Source organism: Belonocnema kinseyi, chromosome 8 (genome assembly GCF_010883055.1).
Source record: "Belonocnema kinseyi isolate 2016_QV_RU_SX_M_011 chromosome 8, B_treatae_v1, whole genome shotgun sequence".
Taxonomy (NCBI): domain Eukaryota; kingdom Metazoa; phylum Arthropoda; class Insecta; order Hymenoptera; family Cynipidae; genus Belonocnema; species Belonocnema kinseyi.
The window spans coordinates 38,706,197-38,726,900 of NC_046664.1; the positions used below are offsets into that span (position 1 = coordinate 38,706,197).

The 20,704-nt window shown below is 30.0% G+C and overlaps 1 protein-coding gene across 6 annotated transcripts in view; it reads left to right on the forward strand.

Annotated features, from left to right (window-relative positions):
• LOC117179144 (sestrin homolog) overlaps nucleotides 1–20,704 on the forward strand; it is a 592,084-nt gene that overhangs the window by 562,313 nt on the left and 9,067 nt on the right. For all 6 annotated transcript variants that reach the window (XM_033370823.1, XM_033370824.1, XM_033370827.1 and 3 more), the window contains 4 exons: nucleotides 11,611–11,781; nucleotides 12,369–12,551; nucleotides 14,577–14,817; nucleotides 17,349–17,611. In XM_033370823.1, the coding sequence (XP_033226714.1) occupies nucleotides 11,611–11,781; nucleotides 12,369–12,551; nucleotides 14,577–14,817; nucleotides 17,349–17,611 (858 nt within the window). The remainder of the gene's footprint in view (nucleotides 1–11,610; nucleotides 11,782–12,368; nucleotides 12,552–14,576; nucleotides 14,818–17,348; nucleotides 17,612–20,704) is intronic.

The following is a 20,704-nucleotide window of genomic DNA, read 5'->3' on the forward strand; positions in this document are numbered from 1 at the left end:
TCTGTAAAAAAATCCTATGCATTGCATGTTATCATTCGGGGTTTTTATTTATAACTTCTATTATAGCTCACTTATGTTGTATAATTCTATCTCCCTCAGAAAGTTTATAGAGACAGCTGCTAGGACTCTCGTTTTTTGAGAGTTTATTGGGTTTACAATGTTATTTTATAAATTTAAGTCGATATTAGCTAAATTAGGAATCCTAGACTTAGTAGTTAGACTGTGCATTAGAACCGTTATGTTCCCTTCAACACCCGGCTTCTTCTTTCCTAAAGCACGTATCTGCAATAAAATTGTAAAATATCCTCGAAAATATCCAAGAAATCCAAAGCTTGAGTATTTCCGCTGGGGGACTAGGCACCTTTTTATAACTAGACTCTAGGAAAATAAACTCATAAACCAAGCAATAATTGCTAACGAGAGTAGATTAACAAAATCCCCCCGTTGGTCTCGTCGCTAAGACTTAATAGTGAGATTTTTCTACTTGGGACCCTGTATCCGCTAGGAACGCCCTTTGTGAGACATCGCGATTATTTTTGGATAGTTCTGACATTTCGAACTTGTTCCTACGCTGCTTCTATTTAAAATTTTGATTTATGGATTCTAATTATTAAAAAGAAATTTAGTGTTGTTCAACCGCTTGAAAGTTTAATTTAAAATTCTTTAACTTTGAATGTTGAGTATGGAACACTTCATTCCAAATTTGTAAGTATTTATAATTTTTAAATGGTTTAAATATGAGGTTGTACATTTTTTAACTCTAGTAATTTAAACCTGTTTTCATTCGAATAGTTCAAATGCTTAAAAGTTAGGCTCGTTTGCAAGTCAACAATATTTGTATAGAAAACTATACTATTTATACTGATCCACTGAAAACATTTTCTCCTCTTGATTAATCTTTGTCCTTGCATCATTTGAAAACATGAGATTTGAGATATTGATCAGGGTGTCTCATCTGGTCCCATCTTGAATTAAACCCTTTGGTGGAAGGAGAAATGATCGAACTTGTTTTTTTCCCTCCTTCGCGCTCTTTCGCGTCGTGCTCCATCGAGATCATAAAATTGTTTTCCAAGTGTAAACCGGTTTTCGAGATCTGGGTTCTCGTTTCCAATGTTGTTTACGTGCGGTCACAGGCGCCTTTTCTCCTCCCTAGACCCAAGACTTCCACAAGAAATGGACTTGAGGTTCTTAGATTTCCCATTAATATTCGAGTCATTCCATATAAAATTATTTTAATGAGGCATATTTTACGGTAATATTTGCAAAGTAATTGAACTTGCGTACGAATTTTGAACAATTTAAAGGAAAAACGAGAGGTAATCTAGAATTTTTGTCAATAATAACGGGATCTTCCTCCTGAGCCCAGGCGACATGTCTTAAGCATCTAGATCAGGAGAAAAAATTAGATGTGGACAGGTTTTCATGAGGTAAACACCGATAAATCGGTTGGCTAAACGCTCCTTGCAAGTATCCCAGAATGAGACTTTTTTACACCAGTCCATAGTTGCGTAATTTGAGTCTCGTTTTTATCACATTCAGAATGCAAGATATTCGCCATTGACGGGTCGACTCTTGATCAGGGCTGGTTGAAAATATACACATTCTCATTTTTTTGAATGACAATCGTTTTTAGCAAATTCATACAATTTCGAAACCTCAAGAATATTAAATTATGTATAAATGATTTCATCAATTGTAAAATTTAAATCTGTGATTTATTAATGCGTTAAATATTGGTGGATTAGTGGTTGATGGGTCAAAGCTATGTTCGCTTTTTATAAAAATCCTAGTTGATGCAAATGGGCAGTATCTTTCACCTCATCCCAGCTAGAAAGTCATTGTTTATGGCGTTGCTTACGAACCGGTTGCTTCTCGGTAAAACTCTGGCCTTCGAATTCTGGCTTGATACTCGTAAAAGGGCTCTTCAGCTTTTAGCCATTAGTAGCATTCAAGTTCGAGAATGTTTTCAAATCAAATCTTATGTCAAAATTACACACATCAAACTTTCGGAAAATGAGTTAATATTTCGTTTAAAATTAAATTTTTCAATCCTGGAGAATTCTAAGAATATGCCTGGTACTTAAAAAATTGTTTATCTCTTAAACTTAAAGATACAATTTAATAACCTTTATAATGTCCGGGCAGGTTGCGGTGAAACCGATCACCTCAATATTAACCCTGAAACCGCAAACTTCCTGGGTTCATAACGACTTGCAGAAATTGAATAGTGCTCTTCTCTTGGTGAATCTTCACGCTTTATTTTTTAAGTACTCGCAAGCTATATTTAGAAAGCGAGTTATTACAAAGCTATCTCAAAGTATATTCACAGAAAGACATTTTGTTACAATTGTTGACAAGAAAATTAAAACAAGGTTTGTTAATAGTAAAAAGAATTATAAAGATTTCCCGAAGGGAAATCTTTACCTATTTTCTATTTAGATTTGACTGTGGCCTTAAAAACTTTGGATGGTCAAAATATAATTTCAGAACCCTTTCCTGATTTGTCCAAGGAAGCAAGAAAAATTCAGAAAAATATCCAAAGAGCGAAAAGTAGACGTTTTATTGTCTGAACCTCGTGGGATGAAGACGAAAGAGACGAAGACAAAGTGTCTCTGGCCTCTGACGTGAATCAAAATTCTCACTCTTGTGTTGATCGTTGAATGACTAGAAAAGAAACAGCTCGTTTAGATTCAGCGACGAGGACGTTCTATGAATAAATATCTTATCGACGATTCGAAAGGAATTTTTAAATTCGAGATCATGATATGGCTTCGCCGATGCGGCACCCCTTGCATGGGTCGTCAACATCGATAAGCCGAAGCGCGTGCTCTCAATCTCGAGTTGGAGTTACGAATCAAGGTCAAGCATATATCATCTACGACCTACGTCTGCTTATTTTGACGATTCAATTGCCCTCGCCCCGGAGGAGAAATAAGCATTACGCGATGCGTAAAACTGAAGAAGATAAAATAAATCTTCTTTATAAAGTTCATGCTGTCAGTACTCCTGCTGACGAAAATTCTGGGCCTCTTATTTCGAAAATGACGGGAAAGAAAGAAATTCTTCTAAGAGTTGATAAGTAGGCGTGAGGTGGAGAACAAAGAAACTGAAGAACCTCGAGTTCGATGCAGTTCGATGCTCCTTCTTATCAGTGGATGGCCCGTTTAGCAGCTGACGCTCTTCTCCTATTATTGGTTGTTGTTGACGTCACAGCAAATATCGATTATTGTCATCCACGTGACACGCGCCGGTTTCCAACAGCCGACTCCCAACAAAGGTTGATGATGCCCTGAACCAGGAAGTGAACCCTCCCTTTGTGTAGAAGGAAAAATGCTTCTAATGCAGGGGTCGTTCCAAATTTTTCAAATTTTTTCCAGCCCAATCTAAGAAAATAGACATTTGAAATTCGGCTGCAACGAGGGCTCCAAGGACTGGATGAAAAATGCCTTGTTATAAGTTCCTCATCATTCAAAAGTAAATTTAATCTTCACGAGAGACTCAATCTGGTGATAGAAGATGTGTTTCTAAAGCGAGGGTCTTCTAAACGGTAGTTACCACGTATGCTGCCCTTTACAATCTTAAAATAATGGCGGCTTCATATATTTTTGTTTCAGATTTTTTCAGCTCACTTTTCGGTCGTTCTTCTCCATGTCAGCCTCTGGTAGCACTAATAAATGTCATGCTTCCACATCTCGTTTTTTTCTTTTTGGATCCTGCTCTTGCCTCTCTCTGCTGCTCAGGAAGCTATAAATACCTTCGGATATCCAAATACCACAGGCAATTCTTTTACTTCTTCTTATTATGCTGAATGCGTGTTTACGCATATGTAAGCACACACATGCGCGTGCACTCCCAGTTCTATTGCGGTGTGAATATGTGATACATGATCCACGATGTGGAACCTTCTGGAAGGTAGAAGGTCAAATCTGTTTTTCATTCAGATGTTCCACATCCACGACCAAACACTATCTTCTTTATTATGCATTAGCGTTTCCGAATTGTGGGACCACTTACGTAATTTCATTGTTTAAGGCGTTTAAGCTATACAAATGTCTTAAGATGTTAAGGATAAATTCTCACGGTGTCCTTTTAAAGTCGGAAACAATCTTTAACTTCAAAATTGTTTTTTCTCCTGACTTTTTTTGTAGTTTTGCGTCATTTAGCACTAAGCATAACCTCTTAAGGCCTTAAGTGTCTTAAGTAATGCCTTAACGACCTCTTATCGAGGAACACGCACAGTAGCTCTCATTTTTCTTTCTCTAATGTTTGCTGAGAGTGCGAGAGGTTTTGTGAGAGAGTTACGGCTTCAGATAGTGAGCTAAAGATATTCGTAGTAAACAAAACTGTGAAGCGTTATGAGCCTTCCATGGGGAATTGTGAAGGGGATTTGGAATGATCATTTCAAATGTTACACATATAGATATATATCTGATTTCGTAGATCCCTTTCCTTTTACACCTCCCCAATGAAATCTCTTTGTTGAGCAGATGATCAAACAAGACCTGGTAAAAGTTCCTTGGTTGAATAAAGATTTCATTGAAGTATAGTTGATTGATGCACTGAAAAAAATACAGCATCCTAGGAAATGCGTTTCTTGGGTTTCTTTTCTTTGAACCAAGGATTTGTTTACTTCAGTTAAATAAATATTGTTCAGAGGCAAAAAAAGTAATTCCTTGAATCTGAGAAATAATTTCTGTGTGTTATTTTTTTAATATAAAGAAATATTTCTTTGTAATAAATCTGAAAACTTTTTAAGTCTAAAAAATGATTTCTAGAGAGCTAAGAACCTATTTTCTTCAAGGGCATGTGATACTTATAATTTCCCCGGCTTTTTTCCACAAAAATGAAAATGTTTAAAACTTAATTCGGATATGCTATAAAGTATCATAACGGACGTCCCCAGACTCTTTTTTGAGGGATAATAGCAACAAAAATTATTGTGCTAAATACAAATTTTATGCATATGCATTATTTTGAGGTTACGTCGTTTTTCATCTCTGCCTTTCCGATAATCTGGAAAATATTTATGAAATAAACTTTTTTGATTGCCTGCAAACAAGGTTAGTTCTGGGAGATTAGTTACTATGTTTATTTGTAAGTCCAAAGTTTTCGGCCAAAAATATTGTGTAGTTTGGAAGTAACGCTCGGATGAATTGTAACACACATAAGCTCGAAATATACACGCACGTTGTTAGCAATTTCAAAAATTTTTTGATAAAAAAAAACACAAAAAAGAGTGTGGGGACGGCCGTTAGCATGTTCGCTATCATTTCCCAGATACTATTTCCTGAGCGCTATGCAAATTATTCACATTTGGTTAAATCACAACTTTTTTGAATTAACCTACAAAAAAATTGTGTGGGGACGTCCGTTAGCATGTTCGCTCTCATTTCCCAAAATTTTAAGAAAAAATGTTTATTATTCTAGAAAAAAAACCGGGGAACCTAAAACTGGTAAAATCGACAATTTTTTAAGTATCACATGCCCTTAAATATGTTTTAACACCATAAGACTTATTTCCTCATTTCAACGAAAGCGATTCTTTTAACTGATAAATATGTATTTAATTGAAGTAGTTCATCTATGTGTGCATCAAGTAATTTAGGTTTCTTTGAGTGAGACATATTTTTTTACCTATTATTCATCGAATTGAAAACAATATGTATCCGATGCTAATTGTTACTTGATTATTGCACGTAAATAATTATATACATTAAAACAATTGAATATTGATCTATTTCACAGAACGTCTTGTTGTCTTAGACCATGCAAACAATGAGTGCTAAGGTACAACTTTTGTCGGTGTCATTATTACCAAATTTCTATAGATTAAAGTTAGGGCTGGTATTAAGGAAAGACTGAAAATTTCGTAATATCATATCTTTTATGACAGAAATTTGTGTGCCTTGTACTCTGAAGTGATTAGCCACGCTTATCAGCAAAGGTGTTGCATCAAAAGAGATATTTCGTGTTACATGACTTCCACTGATGCAGTGAAAATTCAAGTGAATGTGGTTTAATTTTGAGTAATCATAAGTCCTGATTTATACTTGAAGAATCCATCTGCAACGAAATTTTGTAAAGATTCTGGTGAAGTTATTGATGTGAATGCGTGGTGTTATGTAGAATGTAGATTGTAGCACAAGGTTTTTGCATATTGTAAATTGTATGATCTACTACTCTCAGTTGGTCTCAGGTTTCGATTCGCCATCTTGTTTATGGACTCCTATACATTTCCGATGCCCTTTCGCTGCTGTTATTCATTTCTTGTTTTTCCCTTTCGGCTGCGAACGAGAGTTGGCTCAGTCATCTTGCAAATTCATTTAGTTAAATGAGCACAGGAGAGTCTGTAATTTAATGATTCTGCCCATCCATTTCTGCAACTGATTGTATTTTTAAATTATGAGCATTTTCGCGAAAAATGTTGATTTTACTTATGTCATGAGTGATCTTTAATTTGATGACCTAGTCTAGAAGTATTTTTATGCAGTCGAGCGTCTATCGCGAATTTACTGAAACTATTTATGCAAACATCAAACAGTTTCCGCTTTAGGTAGTGGAATGAATCGTCGAATTGTTGGACAGACGTGCAGTGAAGTCATTTGAAAAAATAACCTGTTTTGCGGAAGTATCTAGCGTTTTAATAATGATAAATTATATCAAGGGGTTTAGTATTCGTCACTTTGCAAATAAAAATGTGCCACAGCTAAGTGTAAATAAATTAAACGTAAGTCTTGGTCGAGTATTTCTTTCTTGTTTTTCTTGACACAGTGACGCAAAAAAGTCGCGCGATCGGAAATTCAAATTGTGGCACACCTCTGGGGTTTCAAATTTTCAAGCTTCCGGTCTAATGGTCACGATTAAATATTTTCAAGGATTTAAAATCAAAACACAAACTTTTTGCAAGTTCGGAAAAAGCATCTAATTTGTTTATTAGTAGAAAAATTGGAGTATTGTGAATAAGGTCGACAACTTGTGCTGCTGAGAATTAGTTCCATTCACTCTATTGCTTCCCTTCTCTCTGCCGATGAGAATAAAAATATAAACCTCTATTAAAATTAATGTGGCTGTTTATGCGACTCGTTGGTACATTCAATCGAGGCAACTGCCCTGTCGATTCATTGCGTCAATAAAGCCACTTGTTATTTCGCGGGGTTTTACTTTTGCCTCACTTTTGCCGTTGATTATACCCGTTCTATGCCCGCCCACATAACGCTACCACTACTATTATTATCATCGAATCTTGTTTACCAAAAGCAAAAGCAAGGGGGGATGTTAGTCACGAAGATCCCCCTTTAGCAAATTACCAATTCTCTTCCTACTTTTCAGTGTTTTCCCTCTTATCCACCACGATTTCCACGCATCAGCAATTTTCAAGGTTGGATGCTGAATATTCGTGCACGTAGTTTGATCACTAAAAAGCCATTATCGCTATGTCCTTTCACATAACTAAACTCGCTCTTCAAGACTGCTTTCTGCTTAGCCATTTTAGTTTCAAAGATAGAAAAACATGCTTATAGAATGAGAATGAGAATGATAATGATAGTTACGCCTACATGGCATAAAGGATTCGTTATGTTTTAGCCTTGGAGAGTAAAAGTGTCAATTCTTACTGAGATTCAAACATCAAGTGTTCATATAGATGCCTAAAGGGCAATGATAGTAATTTATTACCACGTTTCTTCAAATTAATTTTTTTATTCATCGTTCATTTTTATTTTTGTATGAGAGAACGGCTTTACGAAAAGAAAGTTCTGTCCTACCCACCACTGTCCGTGCAGAAACCTCGGTCTGGCCCCGATTGGGAATCCTGGTCGGGGCCAGGTCACGCATGAAACACACGCCCAGATCGAGGCCAGGTCGGGACACCCGATTGGGAAATCCGATCGGTGCCCTATCGGTGCTCGATCGGTACACGAAGAGTCTTATTATAATCCATTCATGAATTTCACAAATGGAGATTTAATATTAGTAAACTCGAAACTATCGAATATTAATCTTCTTTCGAAGGCCACCTTAATATTTTGAATTTCCAATTAGGTTATTTGATGTTGAAATTAACGTACTACAGGTACGAAAAGAAAAGTTTTCGGAATACAAAATTTAATTATACTTTTGAAAAACGTAAAATTATTGTGGATGGTATCAGTTTCGAGGAAAAGGTTTGTTTTTGATATAAAAAATGGATGATAACCAGAAATATTTTAAGCAACAATTTTAATTTCTTGAAAAAAATTTTGTCGATAAAATTTTTTAACAAGTTAGAAAAAGTTTTTTCGCAAACTTGATTCCCTACAACTTGACATTTTCGAATGTCAAGTTGTAGGGCATTTAATTAATTTTTATTAATATTCATTAATTTCAACCTAGTGGACGTTTTTGTAAGTTGAAATATCATTGTTTATAATAAAAAAGAAAAAACTTTGTTTATCATTTTAAACTTCGCGCGAAACCAATTAGATGCCGAATGCGACGCATGCGCAGTTGAGTAACTAGGTCTTGCTGGAATGTTATGAAAATTTGTCCTTAATGTATTTCTTTAATAAATTTATTATTAATACAGAATCAAAGTTTCAATAACATAATTGATTGTATCACATATTTTACTGTTATAATTTAAAAACATTACAATTTTGTGCATACTGCAATTCATTTTTTGTCAATAGATTTGATAATTCTAACTCTACATTAAATCGAAAAACCTTGAGTTCTTTAATAATAATTGAAAACAAAAGAACTTAATCAATTTCATCATACAATAGTATTTGACTCATCTGATGGTAAATATACTAATTTTACCTAAAACAATTAAATTAATTATTAATTTATTTGTGGTTAGGTTTTAATGAGCCCGCCGAGAGTAATTTTATTACTTACTCTCATCTTCCTCGCACAGGTTTCGAGGTCTACTGGCTGGTGTTTGGTGCCTCTGAACACGTGGCTTACTCGCCTTATGCATTTTTAATCATAGCTAGAATATTATAAACGAGTAGTATGTATACAAATTTCACTGCACCATCAGAAAAAATCAAGCAGCACTAGTTCTGCGAGCGCATGTAGATGTCGTTTCAGTAGGAAATCGGTCTTGCCCGGTCGGGCCCAGGTGTGGGCCACAGACTTCTACCAATCACAGGGCCAGATCGGGAAATCCGATCGGGGTCAGATCGGTATTACGTTTGAAATCGGGCGATTTCTGCACGAGTGCGTTACAATGATGGGGAAGTATGTGTAGTTTTTGGTTCAAATAAAAATTTAGCCTAGAATTCCTAATCCATTCGAACGTTCTTTTGTTTTAAACAAAGGTTAATCAGTGAAGATTATGATTATTATAAACAGAAAATTGATAAAAATGCAATTTGTGAGTTACGATTATTATAAATAAATTTTATCAGATGCATAACTTAAACATACTTCGACAAAAATATTCTTTTTTTTTTTTAAATCTTAGTACTACTTTCAATTGTCTAGCTCATAATTTAAACACTATTTCAATATTATTGTAAAGAGATATACTTACCCAAAAATTGTATAAGCATTGCAACAAATTTTTATTTAAATACATGCAAAATTCGGTTGCTTACATATTTTGTTTTGAACGTGAGCAATTTGGAAAGGCTTCTTTGAGACTACGGGTTTTTCTTCGAAACCCAATACATGCAATTATGATTTTTGTAACAAAAATTTCTCCAAATAATTCATAAATAAGTCGTAATTAATATATATAGATATAGTTAAGTATCTATTATAAAAATGATAATTATAATTATTGCGTTTAAAAAAATGACGTGAAGCTGTTTCAAAATTGTCATATGTTAAAATTTGGTTTTGACAATTTTTTTTCTGCATTTTTATGACTAATTTGTTCATAATATATATTTAAAGTACCAGCATGAAAAAATATTGTTGCTGTCAAAAAATGTCTAAATTATGCATTAGCTTGTAAAATTTGTTTATAGCATTAATAGTAATTATTATTCTATTACAAAGTTTTCCCATTGTAATGTTATTTAAATGTAAAAGTAAACGTTAATATAACGCAAAAAATAAACTCCACTTTTAACGAATTAATTCAAAAAATTATTTCTTATTTTGTAATGACAAATTATCTTCAACTGTCGTTACTTTATCAAATGAAAGCAATTAAAAAATTGTTTAAGTTATTCAAAAAATAGGTACGTAAATTAAAAAACTGTACTTTTTTTGTTACATTTCTTTATTTGAAATAAATTTGAAAACTTAAAAAAAAATTTATTTTTTGGTTCATTGTGCATTGTCCCACTTAACAACGTTTTGTATATTGTTTTCCCTTCTTTTAAGTTATAGATGATCCTTCAAATATTGTTTTTTTCTTTTTTAAACAGCCAATTAACTCCCTCGTATCAGTGATGGCTGAAATTAACTTCAAGTGTGTTGATTGATTGATATTGGGTAGGTGATGTCTGTTTATTTTTAATCATGCAATCCATTAGTGGACCCTTATTTACGAGAGCAGGGACCCCTTTTTATTTGATTAATTCTCTAAATAAAATTCTAGGAAGAAAAGTTTGTGATAAGTTTTTTTTTATAAGCAGATAAATAATGTTATTTCTATAGCTTGCCATTAACACATTTTCGGTAAAATATATTACTCGTATTTAAGACTCTTTTCAGATCATAAGATTACTAGTGATCAATCATGCGATTGGCGATTTCTAGTGACAGACGATTGTTTGTCTGCTGTCTACATATTTCCACTTATACAATTTTAAAATAATTATATTGTGTTTCCGAGATGATAATAAGATTAAATATTGCCGTTACTACAATTTCAATGTTACATCAATCCACTTTAAAAAATTGTTTCTTCGGAATAAATTTGTTGGTTAAATTGGTAGTAAAAAGCTATTTATTTCAGTTCAAAAAATATTTTGGAATGTATCTAATATGTGAATAACGCCTGTGTGAACCGATAAATGGCGGTGACTGTTTTATTAGGGCTTGTTGTTTTTTCCCGTGTGAGTGACAATGTAATTATCGATCTTATCTGCATCAATCACAATAGTAATAATTATTAACCTTGCTTCTCCTCGGACATTGATCAAAAAAATACCTACCGTTCCACAAGGAAAATTTCCTTTGATAATAAAAATAATGTAAAGAGCCTTTTAAATAAATTTGTTCGTTCAAATATGCTGATAAAAAAGTTCTTTATAATAAGTAGTAATTTCAAAACAGTAAATGTTTCTCAGGTAATTAAAAGTTCGAGGTTATTGAAATATTGTAAATCTAATTACTCACATACAGAATGGAAAAAATGTCGAGCGGAGGAAAAAAAACCGGTCAACATAACTCTTTAATTGCAAAAAATGATTGGATTGTAATTAATCTTTTCCATCTAAGTTATAAATACTTTCTCGTATTTCAAATCTTAAGGATCATAATATTATCATGAATCGTCACGAGTTCTATTACTTCTTTATATGATAATTAAAATAATATCCGAGATGCCTAGGTTAGCTTCATCTGATAATGCAATAAGAAGATTTTGCAAACAAAGTTTGCAATTAAATTTATTTTATGTCGTTAATATGCATACAATACGATTTTAATTTATTTTTTTTTCTGTTTCAGACGCATATGCTATTCATGGATGCTTTCCTTCAAAACAATAGGCTAGATCATGTCTCCATGGTTATGTCCCAGCACCCTTCCTATTTGGAACATTTTCTAAGAACCCAAAATTTTGTTCTTCGCGGAGATGGTCCTCTCCCTTATGATTACCGACATCTTATCGCTATCATGGTGAGACTCTAAATTTACATATTTTTTTAATTTTTGATAATTACCTTAAGAGAAAAATAACTTGTTGAAACTTCAAAAGGATTATTCCCTATAAAAAGTAAAGATGCGTAAATCTTATTGTAAAATGGGATAAAGTTTTGAACAAATAGAGATAAGTAAGACAAATTTGGTTAAACATTGCATATCAGCAATAATATCCAGTATAAGCAAAGGGGAAAATAATAGAAAATGTGGTACATAAATATTTCTGAATTACCTTAAAAAAATATTGACTCGTATGAGTCAGACTTTTTTTTTTGGCATGCGCCAAAGTTCCACTGTCATCGCTTTGATCAAAAACATTTTATCGCCTGTAAAGTTTGCGAGTGCAAATACCGAAACGCGATAAGTGATAAGATAATCATTCGAAAGAAAAGTAAAAACAGGTCTTATAGAGCAAACAGCTTTCGTTCAATTGCAGATATTTCGAGATAATGGAAATTAAGAATTCCATCAATTGTTTCATTGATTGTGGACATTTGAAAGAAAAATTTTGCAAACTAAAGTATGCAATCATTAAAATAAATATTTAAATAAATAATTTTTAGGCTGCTGGCAGACATCAGTGTAGCTACCTTATAAACCTTCAAAAGTCAGAATTTCTGCATCAAGGTGGTGATCCTTCCTGGCTTCAGGGATTGAGATCGATACCTGGAAAGTTACAAGATCTGTACGAGATCAACAAAATTCTCGCACACAGGCCTTGGCTTCTCAACAAAACACACATAGAGGTTTGTTTTAGTCTCTATCTTGATTTACGATTTACTAACAGGGATATTTATTTATGGGATGAAATTTGTTTTTCCAAAAGACAAAAAGTGGCAGAGTGTTTTGAATTTTGAAGATCGGAAATTTCCATTTGTTTTCGGAGAATTGCTTAACAAATTATTTTATCAACATTATTTGATCAAAATCTGTCCCAATTTTCCCGTTTTCTCCCTTTTTTTTTGAAAAGGTTTAGATTTATTTTTTAAGAATCATAAACTAAACTTCAAGACTAGAAGCCAACGCGCTTTTAAAGGTGATTTTGCACCTAAATAGGGGAATATATTCTTTTAAGTAAAATTAATGTAGGTAAGATTTAAACTAAGCAATTAAATTTAAAAAAATGAATTCTCAAGGTAAAGTTAATAGTTTATATTTCAACAAAACAGATTTTAATTTATAATCACGTGCAATGAATTCAAAAAGCTGCCTGAAAAATAGTTGATTTTTCAACCAAGCTATTGAATTTTTAACAAAAAGTAAATTCTCGACGAAGACTGTAATAATTGATATATAAAATGAAAAAGATTTTTATTTTTAATTAAAAACAGTCGAATTCATCATAAAAAGGCGAATCTTCAATAAACTGATTGAATTAAAAAAAACATTAATTTTTAAATCAGAAGTTACATTTTTAATCTAAATAGATGAAACCTTAACGAAAAATATAATAGTCGATATTTCAAAGAAACATGATTTCGATTTTAAATTAAAAGTAGTTCGCTTGATCTCAAAAAGATGAATTTTCAGTGAAATAGTTGAATTCTCAACGAAAACAGATTAATGTTCTTCCAAGCAATTGCATTTTGAACCAAAAATCTATGGAATTTCTTACCAAAGGGATAGATTTTTAACCAAAAAATAATTTTCGAGTCAAAAAAATGAATTTTCAACAAAAAAGTTAATTTTCAGACAAATATTTGAAGGTTTAACCAAAGTAGATTAATAAATTACCACCAAATAAGGTCAATTAAAAAAAATACGATTTTTCAACAAAATAGTTGAGTTTTCAACCAAAAAAGATTTTCGTTTCGAGAAAGATAAAGAATATCAACCAAATTCTTGTATTTTCAAGGAAAAAAAACGAATTTTCTAAAAAGCAGTTGAATTTTTAACAAAAAATTAATTTTAAACCAAAAAGTTGAATTTTAAACTAAAAAGAATTTTTATTTTTATTAAAAAGCAGTTGAATTGATCAGAAATAGAGGAATTTTGAATAAAATAGTTGAATAGTCAATCATTGCATTTGTCAAAAAAATGAATTTCCAACAAAAAAGTTAATTTTCAGACAAATATTTGAAGTTTTAGCCAAAGTAGATTAAATTTCCTCAAAATAAGATCAATAAAAAAATACGATTTTTCAACAAAATAGTTTTTTCAACCAAAAAAGATAAAGAATATCAATCAAATTTTTGTATTTTCAATAAAAAAAAATGAATTTTTTAAAAAGCAGTTAAATTGTTAACAAAAAATTAATTTTAAACCAAAAAGGATTTTAATTTTTAATTAAAAGTAGTTGAATTAATCAGAAAAAGAGGAATCTTCAATAACTTCTTTTTTTTTAACCAAATACTTATAATTTTTATCAAAATTGTTAAGTTTTCAACAAAATAATTAAATATTCAGTCAAGTACCTAATATATATAGTAGGAGGCACTTTCGTTCAATATTTACGAGATAGACTCATACGATATTAAAAGATTTAATCAATAAATTAAATCTCCTTTTAATCCCCTTTTTGTCGGAAAAAAATGTCTTTTTTCATCCAAAATAAAACTGCTACAAGGCTGTGTTGCCTGCAACTATATTTTTCAAATAATATTTAATTTATTCCAAAGAATGTAGTTTCCTTTCCTGACTACACTCTACTCCACAGCTACAGTGGAAGTATTTTCTTTCTTTCTTATTTTTCAACCGATAGCTATTTAGCTTTGAAGTTGGACTTGTTAAAGTGTGGAGGGATAAAAAATTGGTGGATTTATCTGTTGCAGAAATTAACGAAAGGTGCAGATAATTGGTCGTTAGCTGAGGTTGTCCATGCGATAGTTCTTTTGGCTCACTTCCATTCGCTCGCGTCCTTCGTCTTCTCATGCGGCATTAACGAGGAACTGGACAACGTAGCGGGTCACCGCTACAAGGAGAATGTACAGGACAATAAAATTAAAGTACAACCTGCCAAAGACAAGCTGTCTAGTAGTCCCAAGAAGATTCTTAATGGCAGTGGCAAGACTGGTAAGAAATTTTGACAATAAAATAATAATTTTTTTTGTTACTCGGGTTATTCCATTAACCCCTAAAGGGCACACTTCCGTAAAATTACATAAAGAACACACTGGGTGTTATAAACCCAAGGGTATTCAAACGTGTGCTATGCCGACGGTATTGGATAGTTTTTTTACAAGAAAATAAATTAATGTTGTTTAATTTGTCTAGTTTAAGGAGAAAAGGGTTTCATAACAGGTTTTGAATACTTCCGCGATACGGCGCTTCGTAAATAAAGTTAGTTTTATAGTGTCGTTCCAAAGAAGGTATTTATTCTAAAAAATAAAAGCTTCAATTCAATGGAAAATGAAACACCATACTTTGCATGATTAAACGATTTTATTGATACTAAACTGCGTATAAAAATGACAAAAATCAAAATTATGTGAAAATCACATAGAAAAATAGGTTTTCATGTCATTTGTTAATTTGGCGCCATATGTTCCATTTTCTTGAATTTGGTACGTTTTGTTGAATCGCAAATAAGTCGCTGGGTATTTGACACCCAGTATGCCCTTTAAGTGTTAAGATTCCAGTCTGAGAAATTTGATTTTCTTGAACCAAAAAAGACGAATTTCCGATAACGTAGTTGTATTCTCAACTAAAACAGAATATTCACTCAAAATGTTGAATTTTAAACCATAAAAATAAATCTTCAACCAAGAAGATTAATTTTGTACCAAAACAAACGCTTTTTCAACAAATTACATAAATTTTCAACAAAATAGTGGAATTTTATACATAATTGTTAAATTTTCAAGCCAAAAAATCGAATTTTCTACAAAACAATTGAATTTTCAATAAAATTGTTACATTTTCAGTACAACAAAAATTTAACCCAGAAAAAAACTAATTTTAAACTAAAATTATGTATCTTCAGCCAAAAAAAAAGATCTTTCAAGAAAGTAGTTCAACAATTTAAATTCAACTAACAAAGGCGAATTTTTAACAAAATTGTTTTTACCGTGGAGTCAAAATAAAGTTTTTTTTTAGTTTCTAAAGTTGTTTAACTAAATAGTTAAAGTTTTGAACCAAAAAGTATCATTTTTCTACGAAAAAAAAAGAGTTAATTTTCGATTAAAAAACCGAATTTTCTACAAGCAATTAAATTTGTTACCAAATATCTAAACTTGATACCAAATTGTTGAATTTTCTAGCTAACCAGACGAATTTTCGATAAAGGTGTTGAATTTTCATCCAAAAAGAATAAAATTTGAAGAAAGTAGTTAAAAGATTTATTTTCAAGGAAATACTTAAATTTTTAGTCAAATAGTTAAATTTTCTAGCAAATGTTTTAATTTTCGTTTCAAAGCTACGATTTTTCTAGAAAACAGTTGAATTTTGTGTCCGAAAATGTGGATTTTTAACAAAAAAAATTAATTGAAACTTGATAAATTTTTAATTATCTCCTAATTTAGAAAAAACAATTGTTAATCAGGCTCAATGGACTCAATAAAAATGTTAAAAACAAAGACATATTCTCCTACAATTCAGAAAATTGATTTAAAATAAAAAGTGCCAATTCAGAAAACGAATAAATAACCAAAATTTTATCCCTCCCCACTTTATAAAACTCTTTAAAATAAAAGATGTCCCACTTTCAATTCATAAAAATTTGAATATCAAGATTTCCTTCCAACTCTATAAAAATGTCTAAAAAAATCTTCTTTGAAAAAATTATAATAAAAGATTCTTTCTTTAAATTCAATAAAACTGTAAAAAAATAGCCTCTTTTTAATAAAAAAAATTCATTCATAAAAATGCTAAAACGAAAAACAACTCTTTCAATTTGGGTAAAATTAAAAACCAAACTTTCCCACCTTCAACTCAATGCAAATGTTTCAAATAAAAAATTCTTTCAATTTATAAAATGTTGAAAATGTAAATTTCCTCTTTTTTAACTCTGTAACAATCTTAAAAATATAAAATGTTCCTCTTCAAATTAAAAAAAAATGTCCTAGTTTCCAATTAATAACAGTACAATTGTTACTTGCATATAAAAATTGAATAATTTCATTAAAAAATGGAATATTTTAGAGTAAACGAAAAATTGCAATAGGATTTAAAATGGAATACAAGTTTTTAATGATTAATATCTTAATTTGGAACAACATTATTTAAAGTTGAAAATAGTTTATAAAGTTGAAATCAGATTTAAATTTGTTGAACTACAGAGGTTTGCAAATTAAAAACACTTGAATTTTTAACGTTAAAATCTGTTAATTGTATATTTATCAATTAGATTTCGTCACGAAAGAAAAAAAATTAATAAAATTTTTGAATTTTCAAGAAAGTAATTCAATTTTCAACGAAATAAGAAGCATTCTAAGCCAAATATTATATAAATAATTAGGAATTATTAGGAATTTATTACGAACTTATTAGGAATAATGAGGAATTATTAATAATTATAGTAAATAAATAGGAATTTTGATTATTTATGGATTAAAGAATAAACATTGCAGTTGATTTTAAACTGATGAATTTTCTTAATTTTGTAGAAACCATCCCGTCGCCGCCTTCATCACCCAGTATAGTTGGAGAACAAGAAGTGGGTGTAGAGACACTTATGGAACGAATGAAGCGACTTTCGGAAAAATCGGAATCCTATCAGATTACGCAAGAAGAGCTGTCAAAAAGATTCGAGACTGTGGAATCGCAATCTGCTGAATTGGCAGCTGCACCCCAACGAAGTTCTGTATTAGACTCGGATATTGGTCACTTCATCGATGATCCTACCTTTATCTACCAGGACTTTGCCAAGGTACATCAATTTTATAACAAATTTTTAGAAACTGGGCATTTTTTTGAGATCGGAAAATAACAGCAATTTTATTTATTTATTTATTTATTTTTGCCGAGAATTTGACAAGTTTTTAGAAGAAAAATTTATACAGTCACTTAAAACATAACAAATTTCATATCACATGATAAAAACGTGCAGTTTCTACAATGCTTAATTCAGTCATCACAGAGTGTCACCTATTTTCCGTGTTGTCACCTTTTTCCAATTGAAAAAGTAACATTTTATTCAAAATTACAACTTGCACAACAAACACAGTTTTCAAAACATAATTTTTAATTTGAAAATATGAATATTTTGCAAGCCAGTTTAATTTTGAAGCAAGGAAGACGAATTTTCAACTAAAAATATGACTTGTCTAACAAATGGGGATTTTTACACCAAACGGATAGATTTTCTATCCAAAAATACAAGTGTTCAATAAATCAGTTGAAATTTTGATAAAAAAATATTATTTTTTAAGAAAATAGTTGAATTTTCAACTAAATAATAGAATTTCTAACCAAGAGATGAATTTTCAGCCAAAAGGTGATTTTTTTTAGCAAATTGTTGAATTTTCCACCCAAAAAGACGATTTTTCAAGTAAAAGAGAAATTTCAATACAAAAAGGATGAATTATCGACAAAAAAAGACGTTTTAACAAAATAGTTGAATTCAAATTAATTTTGGAACAGAATTGTGATACTTTTTTGTTTTGTTTTTGATCAAAAGAACTTACTTTCACACAAAAAAGAGCAATTTTGAACCAAATAATAGATTTTTGGAACCAAGAGTTGAATTTTAAACCAAAAAAGGTGATTTCTTAAGAAACTAGTGGAATTTCCAATAAAATAATTGAACTTTCAACGAATTTGTGGAGTTATGAACTAAACACCAAAAATATAATATTAATCTTCAATAAAAATTATTAACTCTCTAACATAAAAGGTGAATCAAAAAGAAAAAAAGATTTTTTTCACCGAAAGATAAATTTTCAACCAAAAAATATTTATTTTCTACAAAACTATAAATTTTTACCAAAAACGATAACTTTTTCAAAAAAATCATTGAATTAAAAAAAAATTATGTTTTTTAAGTAAAAGAGATTATGTCTTAAACAAAAATACAATAATAGATTTTTCAAATAAAAGGAATTAATTTTCAATCAAAAAAGATAAATTTTCTATAAAAAAATATGAATTTTGTACAAAAGTATAAATTTTCGACCAAAAACGATGAATTTTTCATAAAAATCGTTGAATTTTCACAAAAAGTATATTTTTTAATATAAAGAGAATATTTCTTAAACAAAAATACAATAATAGGCTTTTTAAACAAAAGGAATTAATTTTCAATCAAAAATATATATTTTCAGTAAAAAAATATGAATTTTTTACAAAAGTATAAATTTTTGACCAAAACGATGAATTTTTCATAAAAATCGTTAAATTTTCACAAAAAGTATGTTTTTTAAGTAAAAGAGATTATTTCTCGAACAAAAATACAATAATAGGCTTTTTAAATAAAGAGAATTAATTTTCAACCAAACAATATAAATATTCGACCAAAAACGATTAATTTTAAACAAAAGACTTTAATTTTCAACAAATAAATTAAATCTATAACTAAATAGTAGAATTTGTAACCAAAAAGTAGAATTTTGAACCAAAAAAATGTTTGATTAAAAATTCCACGATTTGGTTGAAAGTTGAACAAATTTTTTCAAATTTCATTTTTTTTCGTTAAAGATTCATAATTTTAGTTGTAAGTTCGTTTTTTGGTTAAAAAATAAAATTAACAATTCTTTTTGTTGAAAAAAATGTTTAAACTGTAAATTCAAATATTTTCTTAAAAAAGTCAACCAATTAATTGTGAAAAAGTTTTTTGTTGTTATTTTAGGTTCAACAACCTTTTTTTTGTTTTTAATAAAAATTTTGTTGTTGAAATATCAACTATAACATTTTTTTGATAAACATTAATATTTTTTGTTGAAAATTCAACAATTTGGTTAACATTATTTTTCATTCTTGAGTGAAAAATTTTTCTTGGTAGAAAATTCATTTTTTGGTAGAAACTTCATCTCTTTTTGAGTTTTTGGTTAAAAGTGCAACTTCTTAGTTGAAGATTTATCTATTTTGGTTAAGGATTAGACTATTTTATTGAAAATTAAAAAATTTGGTACAAAATTCAACTTTTTTGTATAAAATTCGTTTTTATTGCTGTTTTTTAAATTGAAAATTAATTTTGTTTTGATGGAAATTCATCTACTTAATTTTTCGGTTAAAAATTGAACTTCTATGCTTTAAAAATGCAGACTATTTATCTTTTTTGCTTGAAAATTGAACCATTTGGTAACGGATTTAACTAGAGGTAAAACATTGAATGTACTTGTAAAAAAATAGTCTTTTTTTTAAATGATGATATCGTTTCAAATAAAAACATTGGTTTTATAGAAAAAATGGTAAAACTTACAAAAAAAATTTATTTTAATTTATATATTTATTTGATCGTTTCTTCGAATAAATAAGCCATGATTGATTAGAATTCAACCTTTTTTTTTAATTGGTAAGAAGCGACTGTAAGGAAAAATTCAATTACAGATAATAATATTAAAACAATTCTGTTTGATAAGCTTTAAGCTTTTTTTCATAAAAAATGTTTTTCCTTTCATAAGACATGACTAATAATATCATATCAACTCTTAAAATCATAGTACTTTTTTTTTAGTTTTGAAGGCATAAATATATTAAATTTGTTCAACTCGAAATAAAAACTAATTGATGATTTTTAAAATTGAAATTTGGTTAAATGTTAAAAATGAAACAATAATTAATTGATTATTATAACTAATTGATTGATTTTTTATTAAAAATTATTTTATTATTAATTGCAAATTTTCTTAAATTTGTTTATGTTTTTGGACATTTTTTTTTTATCTGAAAATTTAACTTCCATTTTTTATCGAATATTGCTGGTTTAGTTCAAAATTTTATCACTTCGATCGAAAATTCAATTATATTCCTTAACGCTTTCTCATTTTAGTTGAAAATTCATCATTTTGATTGAAAATTAAAC